Raw genomic sequence first — 19,781 nt, forward strand, 5'->3', positions numbered from 1 at the left:
ATTGTCTAAAATATCACAGATATCCATCGCCAGGTCTTTAGTTGTTTTTTTTTTTTTTTCTCTCTCTCTCTCTTCTGGATCTCTTCCCTCCCAGCTGGGAAATGAAGATTGATCAGCTGGGTAACCCTTTCAGTTCCCTCCACTGCCCTGGACCACAGCATCCTGCTGAACCTTGGTAATCATCAACTCAAGGAAACTTAAAATTATACAAGAGAGGAAATGTGACTATAGTACTTGGCCAGGCTGAGAACAACTCATAATGATATAAATTTTTAAAAGCAGATTTAACAAAACATTGTGAAACAACAAAAGTGGGAAAATGTCCATAGGAAAATTTTCCTGTGTTTCTCCTTTACAATTACACAGTACTTCTGACACCAGATGTGTGGGCTTCCCAACACCAAGCGATTCTCTGCAGCACCAGGTAGATGTCCTACAATTCAATTATTTTTTAAAAAGATTTTATTTATTTATTTGAGAGAGGAAGAGAGAGCAGGGGAAAGGGTAGATGGGGAAGGAGAGGAAGAGGGAAAGAATCCCAAGCAGACTCCACGCTGAGCACGGAGCCCAAAGCAGGGCTCAATCTCATGACTCTGAGATCATGACCTGAGCCAAAAACAAGAGTCAGACGTTCAACCAAGTGAGCCACTCAGGTACCCCTACAATTCAATTCTGACACTAACTGGACCCCACAGTTAATGGCTAAGTCTCACAACCCTGCCCCCCATTTCAGATGCCAATGGCAAGTGCTGGGTCTCTGGGCTACTTACAATGTCTGTCTGACCTGGCTACAGATCAGAGGTTCCCATACCCTTTTTCTTAGGTTCGATCATTGGCTGGAACTGTTCACAGAACTCCAGGAAACTCTTATGTTTACTAGTTTATTATACAATGAAGCATGTGATAAAGGATACAGATGACAGGCAGATGAAGAGATACATGTGATCTGGGAAGGTCTTGAGCAAAGGAACTGCTATTCCCATGGAGTTGGAATGTACTAACCTAGAAGCTCTCCAAACCCTGTATTTTTTGGTATTTTTATAGAGGCTTCATTACATAGACATGATGGATCATTAACTGAATCTCCAGTCCCTGTCTTTATCTTGAAGAATGGAAGGTGGGACTAGTTGAGGAAGGTCATCAAGAAGACATGACTGCTGGTTGATCCATGAGTTGGCACCCAGTGATCAGAGGTCCTCACCCTCACCCCTGTCCTTGGAATGTGGGTCCTACTTGCCTTTCCTACTCCCAGAGACTGCTCCAAGAACACAGCCTTAAGTAATGATGAAGTGTTGAGAACCCCCACATAGTATACGTGACTGAATCCAGTTAAGGTCCCTCTCTCCCTAAATCTAAAATGTGGCAGACGAGTGCAGGGATCCACTTGTCTTGCTTCCACCCAAGACTAGCCTGTCTTGTAAACTCCCCTTGTTCCTTAAAACTGCCACCTACCAACCTGGAATGGCCTGCCTCTTTCTTCTGATCTCTCTTTGCTCTGCTCTCATGGGCTACTTTCACAGGAAGCTTACACAGGGAACCTCACAAGGGGTTTCAGATCAACAAAGACTAAGTTCCAAGCTTCTAATCCTGGTTTGGTCTTTCTGATGACCAGTCCCTGTCCTGAAGCTATTCGGAAGATTCATTATTCAGAATTGCCTCATTAGAACAAAAGACACTTGTATCACCCAGAAAACTCCAAGGGATTTAGGTGCTGCATTCAGAAACCAGAGGCCGAGTAGAGTATATATATTTTCTATTATTACACAGAGAGTATTATTTTCTAATCAGGCAATAAGAGATGCTGATCACACTGGGGAGTACAGTCTACAAGGGTGATAACCCAGCTCTCACGTGGCTCTTGGGCAACAAAACAAGGACTTCCTTTCTCATGTTCAGCTACTGATTGTTCTTGGAATCAGGACAGTAACTACCAGCTTGGAGCTCCTGATGATGTGGAGCCCCTCTTTCTCCCTGCTCCCGTTTCCTCAGATTCCTCTACAGGAATTCCTCTTTTATCTCCTCCTCAAGTTCCATCTTTTCAAACAAGTATCACATATAGAGACTGCCAGGGGCTGCATGGCTGCCAGGTACCGGCCGAGGCCTCGGGAAAGCCAGAGGACATGATGCATGGCTCCAGCCGGCTGCTGCTGCTGCGCAGGAATGAAAGCACGCTGTTGCCAGATCTTTCAACTTATCTGGAGACCCTTGACCTGCTTTGTGCAAAACTCCCTTTTTTAAAAAATGCTAGCAACTAATTCAAATATTTTTGGCTAGACCCAGAGACTGAACCAATAAAAAACCTGGTCTCCTTGTCCTTGAAGAAATTTCATTCTAATCTTCACAGGACATGAGGGAAATACTTATATTCTAGTCTTCTGGGGCAGCCAAATACAGAAAGTGGTACAAAACCTATAAACTTCCCTATCAAATCAGTTTGATTCTTTCAGAAACTGCCAAAAATCACCACCACCACCACCACCATCATCATCATCATTATAATTCCACCTTTAGAACGTGCTTTTCTCCAGTAAATTAAAAGCTAGGAGTTTTCATTGAAAACTGGCCATTTTAATTCAATAGAAGAAATACCACCACGAAAAAAAGCTCACAACCTTGCAGACACTGGCTGAACACTCCTCCCTACTTCCCAGTGAAAGCTGTCCCTCTTCGGGCTTGCCAGTGACAAGGCCTCCACTGCCCAGCTCCCCACCTCACCCCCAGCTCTCATCCCCTCCCTTGGGGTTCCCAAAGCATGAGAGCACCTGTGCTAAGCTGCCTGCTCCCAAATGATGTCCTGTCTCTGCCTTTAAGTCCTTCCCACCGGTTTCCCCTCCAGGGACCAGCAGATAGAGGCTTCTCTGTGCCACCCCTTGCCTGGGATAGGGGAAGGGGTGGCTAAGGGCCATGAGTCGGCTTCCTGAGTGCCACGATGATACCAGAGCTGATGTGGTCTTGTTGCGGAGCACACACCACAAGGGCTCCTCTGACACACACAGATTCTCCACCAACCCTCTCCAATCAAGAGACAGACCTCCTTTACCTTTCTGGGAACTTTCTTGGGTTGCCCCCCAAACACTCCAGGGAAGCTCTCTAAGGCTCTGTGTACCATGTGCTATTTCTTTATGTGCTTTTTTTTTTTTTTTTGTCTTTAATAAATGTTTCTTTTCTGGACTCAGGCCAGTCCTGTTGAGCATTCATGCCCAAGCAGCATCTGCTCCTCCCCAAGTGCTGGGTGGGGCTTGGGATCAGCTAAATGCCCCAAGCATCTGTGGGTATTGTGTCAAACCAGCCCAGCCTTGCCTAATCATTTGCAGAGGCCACTTGCTGCTGAAAGCTTTGTGACAGAAAGGGAGAGAGGCTTGTGCGAGCAGTATCTGTACCAGCTGCACCAAAGTCCATCCAGAAAGCACCCAACTTTGCTACTTTCTCAAGAGTCTGCCAGCAGTCCTGCCAGCCCTAACCTAACTCAGCCATGATAAGGAGAGGCTTCCAGGTGGCAGTAAGGCTTGGCCAGCACAGAGCCCTTTTTGGTGGCCCCCAGGTCCTGCCTAGACTCAACCCCACCTCAGCATTTGGATCCTCCACGGACTCTCTGGTGAGTAAATTCCCAGCTCAGCTAGGGAGGCAGCCCTTCTCTTGGGGGCCTAGGGCATAAGGAGCACCCCAAAATTTCTCTTCCCAGATGATGGCTGGTGCAAGGGGGCAGTGTGTTGGGGGGGCTATTTGATTTGCCAAAGGGAAGGTGCTCTTGAGACACCAAGTAGCCCAGATCAAGTGGCTCTTTGCTGGCTTAGCTGGTAGAGCATGTGACTCTTGATTTCAGGGTCGTGAGTTCAAACCCCATGTTGGGGGTAGAGAGGAAAGGAAGGAAGGAAGGAAGGAAGGAAGGAAGGAAGGAAGGAAGGAAGGAAAGAGAAAGAAAGAAAGAAAGAAAGAAAGAAAGAAAGAAAGAAAGAAAGAAAAGAAAGAAAGAAAGAAAGAAAGAAAGAAAGAAAGAAAGAAGAGAGAAAAGAAAAGAGTGATGCCTGGGTAGCTCAGTGGTTGGGCATCTATGATCCCAGGATCCTGGGATCAAGTCCTGCATCGGGCTCTCCACAGGGAGCCTGCTTCTCCCTCTGTGTATGTCTCTGTGTTTCTCATGGATAAATAAATTAAAAATCTTTAAAAAAAAAAAAAAAAAGAAAGAAAGAAAGAAAGAAAGAAAAAGAAAAAGAGAAACCAAGGAGCCCATATCCAAGACTAAGAGCATGAGGACACTCTCTTCCTGGTCTGAGTCATGTGTGGCCACCAATAATGGGTCACCTTCCTCCTGTGGAACTCAGACCATGCCCCTGAGTTGGGGTATTTCCAGACGGAGGACACTGTGTGTAGTCTGGCAAGCAACCAACCCACTCCCACAGTTGTGATGGGCCCGTGAATGTTTGATGCCACAGAGGGCTTACTGTGTTCCACAGATAGTATCACACTTCTGTGGGCACCCAAAACATGTTTCAAGGGAGCACCGTGCCCAGGCAGCCCCAAGCTGTAGACAGAGCTGGCACAGGCCCTGAGGTGAGGGGTGGCAACAATGGTTCTCAACAACCGGTTGCCTTCCCAAGGGAAGCCAGTGTTTCAGAAGGCTCAAGTGCCTGACCATCAGCTCTCATACTCACAAGCTTGGCAACCTCAGTTTCCCCATCTGTACAGTGGGGCTTAGATTAGCAGTTCATAGCCTCAAAGAACAGCTCACAAGTTTTTAAACAGAACAGTTGTTTTCAGTTTTGTTTTTTAAGATTTTATGTATTTATTCATGAGAGGCCCAGAGAGAGAGAGGCAGGACCATGATGTGAGCTAAAGGCAGACGCTCAACCACTGAGCTGCCCAGGTGTCCCAAAGAGGACAGTTGTTAAGACACACCACAGAGCAGTATGCCTCTACTTGTCAGTCCTGGTTCCCTTTTTTTCCTTCCTTTGCACTTTAGCGTCCCCTTGCCAGTCACCCACAGGTGTCCCCAGACCCTGTGCAGGGAAGATGGGCCGCTTCCCATCAGTCAACACTGGTGGAGGGCTTGAGGAGCCAGAACCCCAGGAGCAGAGCACCTGGGGGTTCCGCTGCCCAAGCAGCAGATGCCAGCCCCCAGGAAGCTGTTCAGTCTCTCTAATTTTTCCTGTCCAGGTCTCAAGATTCTGTCCAGAGAAGACAGATTTGAAGGACTATGCCCTTCCCAATGCCAGCTGGTGTCCAGACATGCTGAACCTATACCAGGAATTTCTAGAGAAGACCAAGACTGATGGCTGGATCAAACTGCCCTCCTTCAAGTCCAACAGGGACCACATCCAGGGACTCAAGCTCCCATCTGGGTTAGCAGTTGCCTCTGGTAAGGCTCAGCCCCGGGGGGGCCTCTGGGCACACCTGCTCCCCAGCCTACGGGGTGGGTTCAGCCGGCGCCTCTCCCTGTGCTCGGGGCCCTCAGGAAGGAGCTCCGCAAGCGCCCTTCCGGTTCCCAGCTGGAAGTTCTTGCTGTGTCTGACACAGCTCAGATGCTGCAGTCCCAGGCAGGTAGACAAGAAGAGCAGACTAGCTAGCCCCTCTGATCTCCAGCTCCCCTCCTCCTGTCCAAGAGGACACAACCTAGTGGCCGCCTTTGCTCCCAGCCCAGAGCAGTGCCCTGACCGCAGCCTGTCAGCCTCCTGCCCTCTGCCTTCTCCCTGCTGCTCTTCCTCTTCTGTCAAGCCCGTTCCTAAGTAGTCCTCCTCTCCACCTAGTAGAGGCCCTGGGACCCCTCCCCCACCGCAGTCCTCGGCACACCCTCCCTGCTCTATGGGGCCCATAGCTAGTCTCCCCAAACACCCACCAGATCAGATAGATAGAACTTTCCACCATCATCTTTCTTTGTGTGTGTGTATATGTGTGTGTGTGTGTGTGTGTGTCCCTGTTTTCTTGTCTCTCTCATTCATCTAGTGGGGAGTTTTTCTCCCCACTAATGAATGGGTGGTACAGGAGGCAGATGACCTTTGGGTATATGCCACAAACAGCAGGGTCATCAAAATAATTTTTGATTATTTTGCCCAAAGAATTTGGTATCCATCAAAAAAGGATATAGTTGCTGTAGTAGTTGTCTTGGGGGGAAAATCAGAACTTTGGTGGACTTTTCTGCACTTATTTTACTGTGGTTTTTCTTAAGATTTTATTTATTTATTTATTTGACACAAGCAGAGGGAGAGGCAGAGGGAGAGCGAGACAGGCTCCCCACTGAGCAGGGAGCCCAACACAGGGCTCAATTCCAGGACCCCAGGACAATAACCCGAGCTGAAGGCAGATGCTTAACCAACTGAGCCACCCAGGAAGATTTTATTTTTAAGTCATCTCTGCACCCAATGTGGGACTCAAACTCATGACCCTGAGACCAAGAGTCACACGCTCCACTGACTGAGCCAGCCAGGCTCCCCTATTTTACTTGTTTAGTACTGCTGTTATTTTGAATTATATGTGCATTATGTGTTATATAATGTTTAAAGTCTGTTATAGTCTCCATCTGGCCATGATCCTATCTCTACCTCTCAGCCAGAGAACTTCCTGTCTCTCCCTCCAGACCAAGGGCTCCTTAAGGATAGGACTGTGTCTCCACTCTCAGACTGAATGCTTCCTGAGGACCCAGGGCCAAGCCTGGGTGTCCTCTACTTCTCTCCTGGATCCCATGCCAGGCTCTGCCCATGATGCTGAATGACAGGCCCTGCCTCCCACGGGGCCCCATGCACTCACACTCCCTTCTCCAGCTACACCACTGCCCATCTCTCCACAGACAAAAGTGACTGGCGTATCTTCACCAGGTGCATCCCAGAGGAAGGACAAGGCTACGAGTATGTCATTTTTTTCCACCCATCCGAGAAGAAGTCCATCTGTCTTTTCCAACCTGGCCCCTACCTGGAGGGGGCCCCCGGGTAAGCTACCAGCAGGGCCTGGGTGGTTGTCCTTGGCCGCTTCCTGGGCTTGGCTCAGCTAATGGATTGGCCACACACCAGGCCCTGGAGTCTGTACCTCTCCTGAAGTAGCTGAGTAGGGGCGGCAGGCACTGGGCTTCTGTCTCGACACCAGGCCTGGAAGGGCCTTCTCAATCTTGTCCAGTCCCCATTGTGCAGATGAGAACCTCCTTATGGGGGTCTGAAACTTTTCCAATGAGAGGCGGTCTTAGGGGCCACTTTGAGAAAATGTTGTAAGCTTGGAAGAGGACAAGATCTGGAGCAGTCCTGTACTGCCTCACTGGCCCTGGAACCCTAAACAAGCAGCTTAACCTCTGAACTTTAGCCTCCCTACCTGAATCCTGGGGCAATGATATTCACCTGCCAGAATGACTGAAAGATACAATATTCTGGGTCTGTGTGAATGTACTCACAAATCATCTGGCACAATATAGCTATCAACACTTCATGTTTCACCCATGGGCAAACTGAGGTTCATAGAGGTAAGGTAGCCCCGTAGCGTAGGCAACCAAGTCAGATCTGGTCTCTAATCCAGGATCTGGAACTCCAAGGCCATTGATCTCTCCATTATGCTCTGCTGCCTTCAAACCTGGGAGAGGCCCAGGAAGGAACTCACACTGGACAAACTGCATAAGGGAAATCAAGCTGGCCTTGAGCCTCCTGCCCAGGGCCACTGGGCCACCAAGTCCATGGCTCTCTGCCTTCTCCTCCATCCCTATTCCTTCTTTAGGCGGTTACTGGAGGCTGTTGGTGTTGCTGGAGTTCCTACAAAGGAGAAAGAAGTGTAGGCAGCTGCTTGAAGGTCCCAAGGCCTGGGAGGGACCCAGCTGCAGTGAAATTCAGAGATGTTAAGAGATGTCAGCACTGCCACAGGCGGTGGATTCAGACCACAGCCCTTGATCACCCTGTCCATCCCAAAGGCGTCCTCTGTGAGGACACTGATTTTCCCGGTGATGCATGAAGACCCTAGGGGACTAGTCAGAGCCCTACGCAGCTCAGGGATCCCCTCCCCTCCGAAGAGGCAAACCCCAGAAGGCAGGGGTGGGGGCGAAGTGTAGCTGATTTTTATTTAGGGGCTCATGGAGGTGGGGCAGAAGAGGCAGAGGAGGACCATCCAACATTGAAGCCAGTGGGTTGAGGGGTTCAGAGAAGAGATTAACACTGAATAGAAATAAAAATACCCAGTTCAGTCTATCTACTGTGTATGGAAAAAACAGTTCTCCCCTACTATATCTTTTTCTACTATGTGTCTCCTTTACTACTCACATGGGACACTTTACTTCTGATAGTTCTTATCACCAAATGGGTGGAGGCTTTTCCCCACACCAGGCAATTCTGTGTGTCCTACAGTTTAACTCCATTCTGACACCATCTGGCCGCAGACAGGATCAAATCCCACAGGGTAAGGGCTCAGTCCACAAGGCTGCCGCCTGCTACTGCAGATGCCAATAACAAATAGTGGGTCCTCAGTTTCCCACAACTTTTGTCTGATTTGGCCATGTCGGGAAGCAAGAATTTCTTGGCCCCTTCAAAAGTCCTTCCAGCTGGACTAGGAATCAAATTGACATGAAACAGATTAACAGGAGAAAATCAAATTTAATAGTGTACATACAGGAAATCCACACAGATACGGAAATTCCAAAGACAGGCAAAATGAAGGATATATGTCAGCCTGAACTAAGGAGCAGAGTGCAGGGGTCTGGGACTTCAGGGGGAAGGAGCACCCTTCACAGGGCAATAACAGCAGATGCTTGTTCATTAGATGCTTGCCCCGCCATACTGATGGTTCACCCAGACCAAATGTAGCTCTGCTAATAAACTCTGTCCTGGGAAAGACCCCCAATTTCAATTCTTCTACATAGTTAAAGGAGGGGCAAAAGTTTCTCTTGAGCCCACAGGGTCTTGATTGCCTTCAGCTGAAAAGAATATTCGTGCCAAAGTGGCCCATCTTGGGGCAACTTGCCTTGGCTCCTACAGTTACAAATCAGAGGTCCCTGCAGCCCCTTCCTCATGTTCAATTATTTTGCTAAACAGGCTTATAGAACTCAAGGAAACATTTTTTTTTTTTTAATTAAAGATAAAGTACACAGAAGAGGCCAGATGACAACATACATAAGGCGAGGTCTGGGAGTGTCCCCAGCACACCCAAGAGCTCTGTCCCTGTGGAGTTGGAATGTATCACCCTCCCACTGAGCCTGCGTTCACCAGCCTGGAAGCTCTCTGAACCCTATACCATTGGGATTGTATGGAGGCTTCCTCACGCAGGCATGACCCGTCATATACTCCATTTCCAGCCCTTCTCCCTTCTCTAGAGGCTTCTAATCATGGTTTGGTCTTTCTAGGGACAAGCCCATCCAGGAGCCAACTAGGAGCCCACCCAGAGTCACCTCAGTAGAACAAGACCCTCCCATCACCCAGGAAATTATGAGGGTTTCAACAGCCCTGTGCTGAATGTGGGGCAGAGACCAATTTATCTTTTCTGTCTTGTCACAAGTAACCACCCAGTCCCTAGGCAATGAGAAGGGAGAGGTTGCTGGCTGGCCAAGAGCTATCCTACAGAATCCACACACTTGCCTATGGACTCCTATCTGGCCAATGAGGATAACCAGGGAAGAGCAGGTTTGGGGTTCTCTGACACCCCTCTTTCAAGCAATGTGGAGGTATACAGGGGTTTTGTAAACATTACCTCCTATAATCTGATGAAATAGGATAGGATTTTATTCACGCTTTATAGTAGAAAAACTTAAGCTCAGAGAAGCTTAGCGACTCAGCGGCTCAACACCTTAGCAACTTGCTCAAGATCAAACAGGGAGTGAGAGGTGGAGCAGCCGGGTGGAACCAAGTGGGTGTGGTTCCATGGCCCCCGGCTGTTTCTCCTCCCAGTGGTGGGAACAGGAGGGTAAGCCACCCTAGCAGGGTGGGCAGCTGGCTTGGTGCATGGAGAATAGTGCTTTTGAAGATCAGAACCTTGAATCTGCATTCTGGGGATGGGCGCCCTTCTATTTTCCCCAACTTAACCAAGAGTGGAGCAGCTTTCACATGAAGGTCAGTTTCCACAAGTGAGGATGAGAATTTCACTCACTTTAAGTAAAGCAGGTGTTTGCAGCATCCTGCTGAAGGGGCACTTGGCTTTCTGCAGGCGGTGCTGCTCAGGAGGCTGTCCTGTTGGCACAGTAGAGGGCATGAGTTAGCTTCACATTTACCTGCCTGGAAAATGTCAGCTCAGCACCAGACTGGCTATAGTGCTGGGGAGGTGGGAGCTGGCTGAAGCCGTGCCTCAGAGCCCAAGCCAAAGAGGACAGGGGCTTATCCATCCCTGTATGAGCACACTTGTTCAAATGATGGCAACTGCTGCCAGAAGTTAGGTGATGAATCAGAAAAATGTTTTTCTATTACTTTTATCAGAAAGAAAGAAAACACATTTTCCTGGTGAAACAAAATAATTGTGTCAGGGGTTGCTAACACTGCTGAAGCGACATGGGAGAAAAGGTAGAGCGACCTTGAGCAGTTTGATCAGCTGGGATCCTGCTCTGCTTCCTTTCCTGGCCCACAGAGAGGTAGAGGCCAGGTCGGGGTGGGGAGGAGGGGGGTGTGTGGCAGAGAGGCTTGCAGCCCTGGCCTCCCTCCTGCCTCACCCCAGGTTTGCACATGGAGGCTCCCTGGCTGCCATGATGGACGAGACTTTTTCTAAAACTGCTTACCTGGCCGGAGAGGGGCTGTTCACGGTGAGCCTCAACATCAGGTTCAAGAAGTAAGTCTGAAGAGGAGGATGGGGGAATGGAGTGCGGAAGGGACAGCAGCCAGGGGCTCGGATGAGGAGCCAGGGGCTCGGATGAGGGATGGGCTAATCCACCTGCTCTTTCCAGCTTGATCCCAGTGGGCTCTCTGGCTGTACTGAATGTCCATGTGGAAAAGATCGAGGACCAGAAGCTTTACATGTCCTGCATCGCCCAGAGCAGGGACCAGCAGACGGTCTATGCCAAGTGCTCAGGTACAGAGGTTCTCAGCCTCAGCCCCAGACTGTGTCCTCTGTCCCACCATCACCCTCAGGACAAATGGAAGGAAGAATGCTGAGGATGCAGTCCCAAGCTGGGATCCAGCTTTTCAGAGTGGGATTGGGCATCTGCTATAGACTCCGATAAAGCAAGGGAGAACCTGGCTAGGATTTTTTCCTACGTGTGAGTGGCACAACCTGTACCGCAAAGACAGGATCCTAGGTAACAGGATGCAGATGCTCAGAGCACCTCATCTGGGTCCTGCCATTCAGTTTGCCTTTCTCCCACAGGTATCTTCCTTCAGCTGCAGCTAGAAGAGGAATCACCCCAGTAACAGTCACTCTGCCTTCCTGCTGTCTGCTGTGCCTGCTTGGGACCCACTACAGAGCAGGGAGGGGTCCCCAAGAACTGACTGGTGACATAAAGAAGGTGCTTTTCTCTGAATAAATAAAGACTCGTGGCCTCATCCTTAGGCTCAGAGCCTTCTGCGGTGGGAAATTAGAATCCTGCCAACACCTCCCACACCCCCACTTCCCCATTCAGCACCAGGAGGTTTCCTGAGCACCCACAGACACCAGGCCCTGGGGGAGGCACCAAGCACACAGTGAGGGAGGACGGGACCCCTGGTCCTGCAACACACCATTGCAGGCCAGTAGCACAGGGCCCCTTCAGCTCCTCTGCCACCCCACCCTGGCTCCCACTAGGTGGGCAGTGCAGACACAAAGGGAGGAGGGCTCAATTTCACTCCATGAAAGAGATTGCAGGAAGATTATCTAGAGGAAGCAGTGCTTCCAGTCTCAAAAGTTGGGTGCTGTTTACCAGGCAGGGAAGGGAGGGGAGGACTGTTTAAGCAGAGGGAACAGTTAAGAGTGAAGGAACTGAGGACTAAAAGGTCAAGTGACTTTGGAGAAGAACAAAGTTTTGAGTAGCATAAGAGTTTAAGGAAGGAGAAGTGGGCAGGGCTGGAGCAGACCTCAGAAGTTTTCCTAAACCCTACTGATGGAGCTTAAACTTTGTCTTGAAGGCAAGAGGAAGCCTTTAAAGGGTTTAGCCTGGTGTGTGTGTATGGAGGGGGTGATTAAAGCTTTATTTCTTAAGTGTATTTATTTATTTTTAATTAATTAATTAATTAATTATTTTAAAGATTTTATTTATTTATTCATGAGAGACACAGAGAGACACAGAGACATAGGCAGAGGGAGAAGCAGGCTCCCAGGTAGCCTAATGCAGAACTCAATCCCAGGTCCCCAGGATCACACCCTGAGCTGAAGGCTCAACCACTGAATCACGCAGGCATCCCATAAAGTTTTATTTTTTAGAAAGATGACTCTGGTGGCAGTAAAGGAAGGGTGAGTAAGCCTGTAGGTGGGAACACTGGTTAGTAGATCCCTGCACAGCCCCCAGGTAGAGATAAGAAGGACCTGACCTGGGCCAAAGCTTTGAAGATGAAAGAGAAGTTGGAAAACATTACAAACAAAATTGTGTGGGACTTTGTCACTAATTATACGTAGTGGATTTGTGAAGAGTCATCCAGGATAACTCCACGTTTCCAGCTTAGGAATCACAGGTGGCATTCCTGGGAGTAAAGAGGACCAGTTTTGAGGCAGGGATAGAAAATGAGCTCAATTTCCCACGCACCGAGCTTGAGGCACCTGTGGTACTTTTCCCACATGGTGAGCACCAGCAGGAACCTGGGCTTTGTAATCTGGAGCTCAAGACCAATGAACAGCCAACTTGGTTTGTAAGTCATCAGTATAAAAACTGACACTGGGAGTGAAGTATACAGAGTGTAAGGCAGGGAAGGGGGAAAAAATGAAGAACAGGGAAGGGATCAAAGATCTCTCAGTCACACTAAGGCTTCAAGTTGGGGCAAAGTACCAAAAAGCCACCAGAGGCCAAGGATAGGACAGGAGGGACTGTTCTGGAGGCAAGGCCATCAGTGGGGAGAATAGTCCAGGGGATGGGCAACAGTTGGCTTAGGCCCCTGTTCAGGAGAACACACTGACCAGGTACATGTGGACTGAGGCATGTAGGAGGCCCAGCTGCTGGTGGAAAATAGGAGTCCAGAGTATACTGGTCCAGGGTGAAGGGAAGGCATGAGCCAGCTGGCAAGACTACAGACAATGGCTGATAAGTCAGGCCAGGAAATGACAGTAAAGTAGAAAAAGAGAACACGGCCAGCACACATTTCTAAGGAAGAATGGTCTGACATGAAGGAGAACACAGAATGGAGGAGGCAATTGTCATCCAGAAGAAGCCAGAACGTTCTCTTCTGAGCCTGCAGAGGAGAGAAGTGGGAAACTGAGCAGCTTCCTCAGGAATAGGCAGGATTCCATCAAGACTAAGTGGGGGCAGGAGATACCCAGGAAGAGGTCAAGGACTCGAGAAGTTTTACCAAAGAATAAGAACTCCAGGGGGGCATATCACAAAGGATTTTAGTAGTATGTGTGGTAAAGCCAAATACTGAAACAGGTAAATCTTCACATCGCCGAAGTGTAACCCATACCTTACACAGAATGGACGTAATGTCGAGTTGTTGGTGTTTAGGAGTCATTCAAAAATCTGGCTGACAAAAGTTCTGCCATCTTTAACACATGACTTCCAAAGTCAAATGTTGACATCCAGTTGCCAGATGAGAGAAGAGAGAATCACAAGGGAGGTGTTTGGGGGCCAAGCCGCGAAGTATTGCCATTGACCAGAACTCAGTCAGGAGGCCCCTCCCTAAACAACAAAGGGAGGTTGGTTGGAAGATGTGGTCTAACTACATGTTGCAGAAGAAAGGGAAAAGGGCTTGGTGACTAGCTGGCAACCACTGTCTCAGTTTGAGAGAAGGATGGGCAGAGGAAAGAAGAGTCTACTTCCCTTATCCTGGGAAGTGAAGAATTCAAGTTCAGGCCTAAGCTGAGGTTCCAGCATATGAGGCTCCCATCCTGGCGCTTCTAACAGAAACAGGCACAGGTGGAAATCTACTGTGGTAGGAAGCTCTCAGGCAAGACCCCATAGCAGGGCTGGGGGTGTCAGGCTTGACTGGGTAAGGCCAGAGGGCAGGCAGGGATGTTGGTAAGGGAAGTAAGGTTCCCAGCTCCTGGAACACTTCTCTAGGCTCTAGGGCTTTGATAAATGCTTCTCCTCTCCAGGAGGTCAAGTACTACTGTTGGACCCTGGCTCACGGGTGCCAACGCGTCCCGGTGGACGCCCCAGAGACTCAGACCCCAGACAGGCAGATGCAACAAGCAAGAGGGTTTATTGGACGTTTGCGCAAACGGGCTCTCCGAGGTGGCAGAGCCCCGATTAGCAATTACAGGCATCTTTTAAAGGCAAAAAACCGCGGGAGTAGCATAGCATTGATTTCTTTGAAGGTCAGCACGACCATGTTCAGGGACTTTCCCAGTCAGGGCGAGGGGAGATAGTTTCTTTTTTTTTATCTCGCAAAAACAGAATGTTTTTGTTACTTGAATTCTTATCTCGGAAAAAAACAGAATGTTTTTGTTACTTGAATTCATGGGAGGCGCCTGGATGAGCTGCCTCAGGGTTAGGCCTTGTCCCACTTGCGGGCGGAGGGGGGCGGGGGGGTTCTTCACTATAGCTTTCTGGGCAGAAACAGGGAGAGTTGCTGCCTCCACACTTAAAAAAAAAAGCATCCAGGGATCCCTGGGTGGCGCAGCGGTTTGGCGCCTGCCTTTGGCCCAGGACGCGATCCTGAGGACCTGGGATCGAATCCCACGTCGGGCTCCCGGTGCATGGAGCCTGCTTCTCCCTCTGCCTGTGTCTCTGCCCCTCTCTCTCTGTGTGTGTGTGTGACTATCATAAATAAATAAAAATTTATTTAAAAAAAAAAAAAGCATCTGGAATGCAACTACTACAAAGGCAGATGGAGTAGAATCCAACTGGCCATCCAGACACTTGTGTCAGCTTATTCTGCTTAAAGCAGAGGACATGTTTTCTCCAGATGCCTAGTCAAGTGCCAAGAGAGCCAAAGAGTGAATAAGGCAATTAAGAACAACCAGTTCGGGGCAGCCCCAGTGGCGCAGTGGTTTGGTGTTGCCTGCAGCCTAGGGCATGATCCTGGAGACCCTGGATCGAGTCCCATGTCGGGCTCTCTGCATGGAGCCTGCTCTCCCTCTGCCTGTGTCTCTGCCTCTCTCTGTGTGTCTCTATGAATAAAAATTAAAAAAAAAAAAAGAACAACCAGTTCGGGTGGCTCAGCGGTTTAGCGCTGCCTTAGCCTAGGGCCTGATCCTGGAGACCAGGGATTGAGTCCCATGACGGGCTCCCTGCATGGAGCCTGCTTCTCCTTCTGCCTGTGTCTCTGCCTCTCTCTCTGTCTCTCATGGATAAATAAACAAAATCTTTAAATAAAATAAAAAGAGATCTCTAAAAAAACAAAAAAAACAAAAAAAAAAACAAAGAACAACCAGTTCAAGAAGGCAGGAAACATTGGTGGCTCATACCAGCTCTTAAAGAAAGGGCCCCTAAGGCCTTCCTGGAACTGCAAAGCTACGTCATTCATCAAAGGTCTTAGATAAGGAGCCAGAGCTGTAAGACACAATAGATCACCAACTCCGTCATCTGCCAGCACCCATAGTGAGCATTGGTAGCAAAATATGCTACATGAGGCCACTGCTCAGGCCATGGGACAGATAGCTTAGTGAGACCCAAAAGCCCAGAGAGTCTTGTAGCAGTTGCCCGCCAATTGGAGGAAAGTCCTGTCCCCTGCCTGCCTTTTCATCAGGCTTGAACCCAGATGAGTTCTGTTATGCCCAGTCCTCCAGGTGTCCCTCTACAATGGAACCAGCAGGGAAAAGGAGATTGGGGCGTCATGTGTGATGGTCTCCAGGAGTGGCAGTGATGGTGCTGGAAGAGGTGAGGAGACAGCACTCTGGGCCTCATTCAAGGGAACAGTTCTGCTCAAATCCTCTAGGGTTTGACCCCTTGGATCTGCGCCCAAAGACCTCTACAGTTCAATAAAACAACAATGTTTTTTGAGCTAGAAGATCTGGCTTCTAGCTTCAACTCTGCTACTGTTTTAGCACATCATTTCTTTCTGGGTCTGTTCCTGCTCTATAAACACGAAAGAATAAGTGAGGTAACCTCTAAGTTCCTCCCAGGTCTGATATCTTACTATTCTCATTAAGTCAGCTTTTGGCGGGATACCTGGGTGGCTCAGCAGTTGAGCGTCTGCCCTTGGCTCAGGGTGTGATCCTGGTCCCTGGATCGAGTCCCAAGTCGGGCTTCCTGCATGGAGCCTACTTCTCCCTCTGCCTATGCCTCTACCTCTCTCTCTTTCTCTGTGTCTCTTATGAATAAATAAATAAATAAATAAAATATTTTTAAAAGTCAGCTTTTGGCTACTCAGTGTGCCATTCATTTGCTTGTTGGCTTTCAGATCCGCTACTCCTCCCCTACTCTGCCTTAGATTGAGCAGGGCTAGCGCAGGGCTAGCACCTACAGCCTACATTTCCCAGGCTCCTCTGTCACCTATCTTCGAGAGGCTCTAGTGGCAGATCAGAAGGTGGGAAGTAGCAAGAAGGGCAGTTCTCCCCGTCTCTGCTTTGAAAGGCAACTCAAGTAGTGGCTGTGTCTCCCCAGTTCCAGATCCTGCTAGATGGTCCTCACCAACCTATCTGCCTTTTTAGCTCTTGCAACACCCTTATAACAAGTTCCCTGTGTTAAACTCCCTCTGTTGAACTGCCCAGCAGGTGCTATTTTCCTCACCAGACCCTGACTGATGCAGCCAGGTTCTGGATTATCTATAATCATTCTCAGGCCCACTGCTGTACCACCCAGGTCATGTGCACTCTTGTATGTGCCCTTGATTTTATCCATGAAGAGAAGGAAATAGAAGGAGAGAAGGAGCCAGAAAGTGAACTGTCAATGATTGAGCATAATCCTAAACCAAATCTCTGCCCATTTTCCCCCTGCATCTGTACCACTGAGCACAGCTGGAAAAAAATCTCCCAACTATGCCATTCGGTCTCTGCATAAAGTCATGGCTGCTGTCCTAAAGGCAAGCCTGCAATACTGCCTGCGATACTGCCCAGCAGCCACCTTGCATTTCCCTAGAGCATTCACTCCCCTGTCCTCCTGGGTGACTGTTCCTTTCCTGGTCCTCTCTACTCAAACCCCAGAGTCGCCTCCTCCTCCATCCATCATCACTCTCAGCTGGTGACCTTGCAGCCTGTTCCAGAAGCATTCAGAGGGAACAAGTTCCCACCACCCACTCCTCCACCTTCTACCTCTACTCAGTTATTCTCCCTTCTCTTCAGTAACTGGGTGAACTGTCCACACAGCAGGCGAAGGACAACCCTCAGATTGATTTCTCATGATCAAGATCTATTTCTTCATGCCTACCCGGGCTGCCCTATCTCTGTCATTTAAAAATTTCTCTCTTGGGTGCAGCCCCGGTGGCCCAGCGGTTTAGCACCACCTTCGATCGAATCCCACATCGGGCTCCTTGCAGGGAGCCTGCTTCTCCCTCTGCCTGTGTCTCTGCCTCTCTGTGTGTGTGTCTGCCATGAATAAATAAATAAAATCTTTTAAAAAATAAATTAAAAAATTAAAATAAAATAATTTCTCTCTTGGGGGGTCTGGGTGGGTGGCTCAGTTGGTTAAGCGTCTGCCTTCAGCCCAGGTCATGATCCCTGGGTCCTAGGATTGAGCCCTGCATCCATTGGGGTCTCTGTTCAGTGGGGAGTCTGCTTCGCTCTCTGCCTCTGACCATCCCCCCTGCTCATGTTCTCTCTCTCTCTTTCTCTCAAATGAATTAGAATTCTCTTTTGATTCCACTTCCCACCCTGGCGACTACCCCACCTCCCCCTGCTCTTTCAGCAGATTCTTCAAGGGAGATTTTTGGTTTTGGTTTTGTTTTTTGTTCTCTCTTCCCCCTAACCTTCTTTCTGCAGCCCACTTCAACCAGGCTTCTGTTCCCACCACTGTGTCAAAACTGCTCTTGGAAAAGTCCCCAAAGACTGTGCATTGCTAAATCCAATGATCAATTCTCAGTCCTCAGCTTACTGGATCTTGCCACAGCATCTGGCACAGCTGGTTCTCCTCTTCTCCCCTCTAAATGTTGGCATGCCCAGGACCAGGATACTTACTCTTTTCTACCTACACTTCAAGTCTCATGGCTTTCAATTCCATCTTCATTTCTCTTGTCTCTAGGTACCCACACTTGGTCCAGTCTGGACCTCTCCTCTGAGGTCCAGGTTCATATATGCAACCACTTACTTAGTATCTCCATTTAGATGTCTGGCAGGCATCTCAAACTGCACAGATACAAAACTGAGCTCCTAATCATTCCTCTTCGGTTTGAAGAGGTAACTCCATTCTTCCAGTTGCTTGGGCCAAAAACCTTGGATCGTTCTTTCCCTCTTGATGAGGATGGATGGATCCATTTATTGACTTAATCCTCAGAACAGATCTAGAAACTGACTACTACAACCCTGATCTGGCCCCAATCATTTTGTACAAAGATTACTTCAATAGTTTCCTCTCTGGTTTCTCTAATTATGCCCTTTCTCTAATTATCGCCTTCATTGTTCTTAACATAGTGACCAGAGCAACTCTTTTATTTATTTATTTATTTATTTATTTATTTTTAGAGCAACTCTTTTAATACATGACAAGTCATAGCACTCCTCAGCTCAAGTAAAAAGTTAAAATTGTCACAGTGGCTACAAGCCCCAACAGCATCTGGCCCTATTATCCCTCTGACTCCATCTCCTCTTCACTCATTCTGTTCTAGCTATGCTGGCCACTTTGCCTCCTTGAACACTCCAGGCATGCTTCTGCCTGAGTGCCTCTCACTGAGGAGTCCTTCTGCCTGGAATGCTTTTGCCTCAGAAAATCTTCCTCTCTCCATGTCCTTCCTGAAATATTCCCTTCTCAAGATGGCCATCCCTGACCACCCCATTTAAAATTGAGTGCTCCTCTCTGATCCTCCCCTGCTTTATTTTCTTCCCAACACTGATTTCCTTCTCATAAACTGTGCTTTCTTTCTCTTTCTTTCTTTCTTTCTGCACGTTTATTGTCTGTCTCTCCTCTCAGCCAGCTCCCCATTCTATGTATCCCCAGTACCTAGCACAGTGGATGGATGAATAAATTGATCCAAGTATGATTCTGCTTAATGTCATTAATTCATTTAACAAATCCTGACTGAGCACCTGCCTGTGCCAAGCACTGTCCTTATGATGCTTACAGTCTAGTAAGACATTAAGTAAATAGTCACATAAAAAATCAGAGAGGAAAATAAAGAAAACCTGTGACCAAGGCCAGAAAAGTATGGTGTGCTGTGACAGCATACAACAGAAGCCCCTAATTTAGATGGGAGGCTATCAGTGAGGCCTTCAGATCTGAAGGATGAAAGAGGGGAGTTGTCCCAGGAGAGGAAACAGTTTCTGCAAAGATCCTAAGCGGGGAATGAGCCCAGTGCTTTGAGAGACTGAGGGGTGGTGGGTACTGTTGAGGGTCTTGTCTTGCAAGGGGTGGCCTGTGCCTCCTAGGATCTGCCTGCAGGGAAGATCCCCGTTTATAGTTTAATACCCTTCTGCCTCCCCGTTTATAGTTTAATACCCTTCTGCCAAAGACAGGGAGCACAGGCAAGCTTGTGCTTGACCCACTGATAGAACAGCTGTGTTTGCAGCATCTCTATGTCCAGAAATCTGGATCCTGGTCACTTTTCTTTGGGCCAGTGTAGTTCAGAGAACTAGTCACTGCAAGTCACTCCGTCGAAGAGCTATTTTTTTTAAAGATTTTATTTATTTGAGAGAGAGTGAGCGAGTGAGAGAGAACAAACAAGAGGAGCAGCAGAGGGAGAGGGAGAAGCACA

At 48.6% G+C, this 19,781-nt stretch overlaps 1 protein-coding gene across 2 annotated transcripts; it reads left to right on the forward strand.

Moving 5' to 3' along the window:
- Nucleotides 1-597: 597 nt before the first annotated feature.
- Nucleotides 598-11,402, forward strand: THEM5 (thioesterase superfamily member 5). 2 transcript variants are annotated; one of them, XM_041757231.1, is made up of 7 exons: nt 598-1,193; nt 3,315-3,595; nt 5,155-5,356; nt 6,782-6,920; nt 10,600-10,710; nt 10,826-10,950; nt 11,245-11,402. In XM_041757231.1, the coding sequence occupies exons 2-7, from the start codon at nt 3,473-3,475 to the stop codon at nt 11,286-11,288; spliced, it is 744 nt and encodes a 247-aa protein (XP_041613165.1). In that variant the 5' UTR covers nt 598-1,193; nt 3,315-3,472; the 3' UTR covers nt 11,289-11,402. The 2 variants fall into 2 exon arrangements, with proteins under 2 accessions (XP_041613165.1, XP_041613166.1); XM_041757232.1 differs by lacking the exons at nt 598-1,193; nt 10,600-10,710 and having other exon boundaries at nt 3,229-3,595.
- The last annotated feature ends 8,379 nt before the right edge of the window (nt 11,403-19,781 follow it).

This window comes from Vulpes lagopus, chromosome 5, assembly GCF_018345385.1.
Source record: "Vulpes lagopus strain Blue_001 chromosome 5, ASM1834538v1, whole genome shotgun sequence".
In the NCBI taxonomy this organism is placed as follows: domain Eukaryota; kingdom Metazoa; phylum Chordata; class Mammalia; order Carnivora; family Canidae; genus Vulpes; species Vulpes lagopus.

What these genes read in the sequence shown, in the direction of transcription:
- THEM5 (XM_041757231.1), top strand. Translation starts at nt 3,473, where the DNA reads ATGATAAGGAGAGGCTTCCAGGTGGCAGTAAGGCTTGGCCAGCACAGA. An exon ending in GATCCTCCACGGACTCTCTG is followed by an intron (nt 3,596 to 5,154) that starts GTGAGTAAATTC and finishes TTTCCTGTCCAG; the next exon opens with GTCTCAAGATTCTGTCCAGA. An exon ending in TGGGTTAGCAGTTGCCTCTG is followed by an intron (nt 5,357 to 6,781) that starts GTAAGGCTCAGC and finishes ATCTCTCCACAG; the next exon opens with ACAAAAGTGACTGGCGTATC.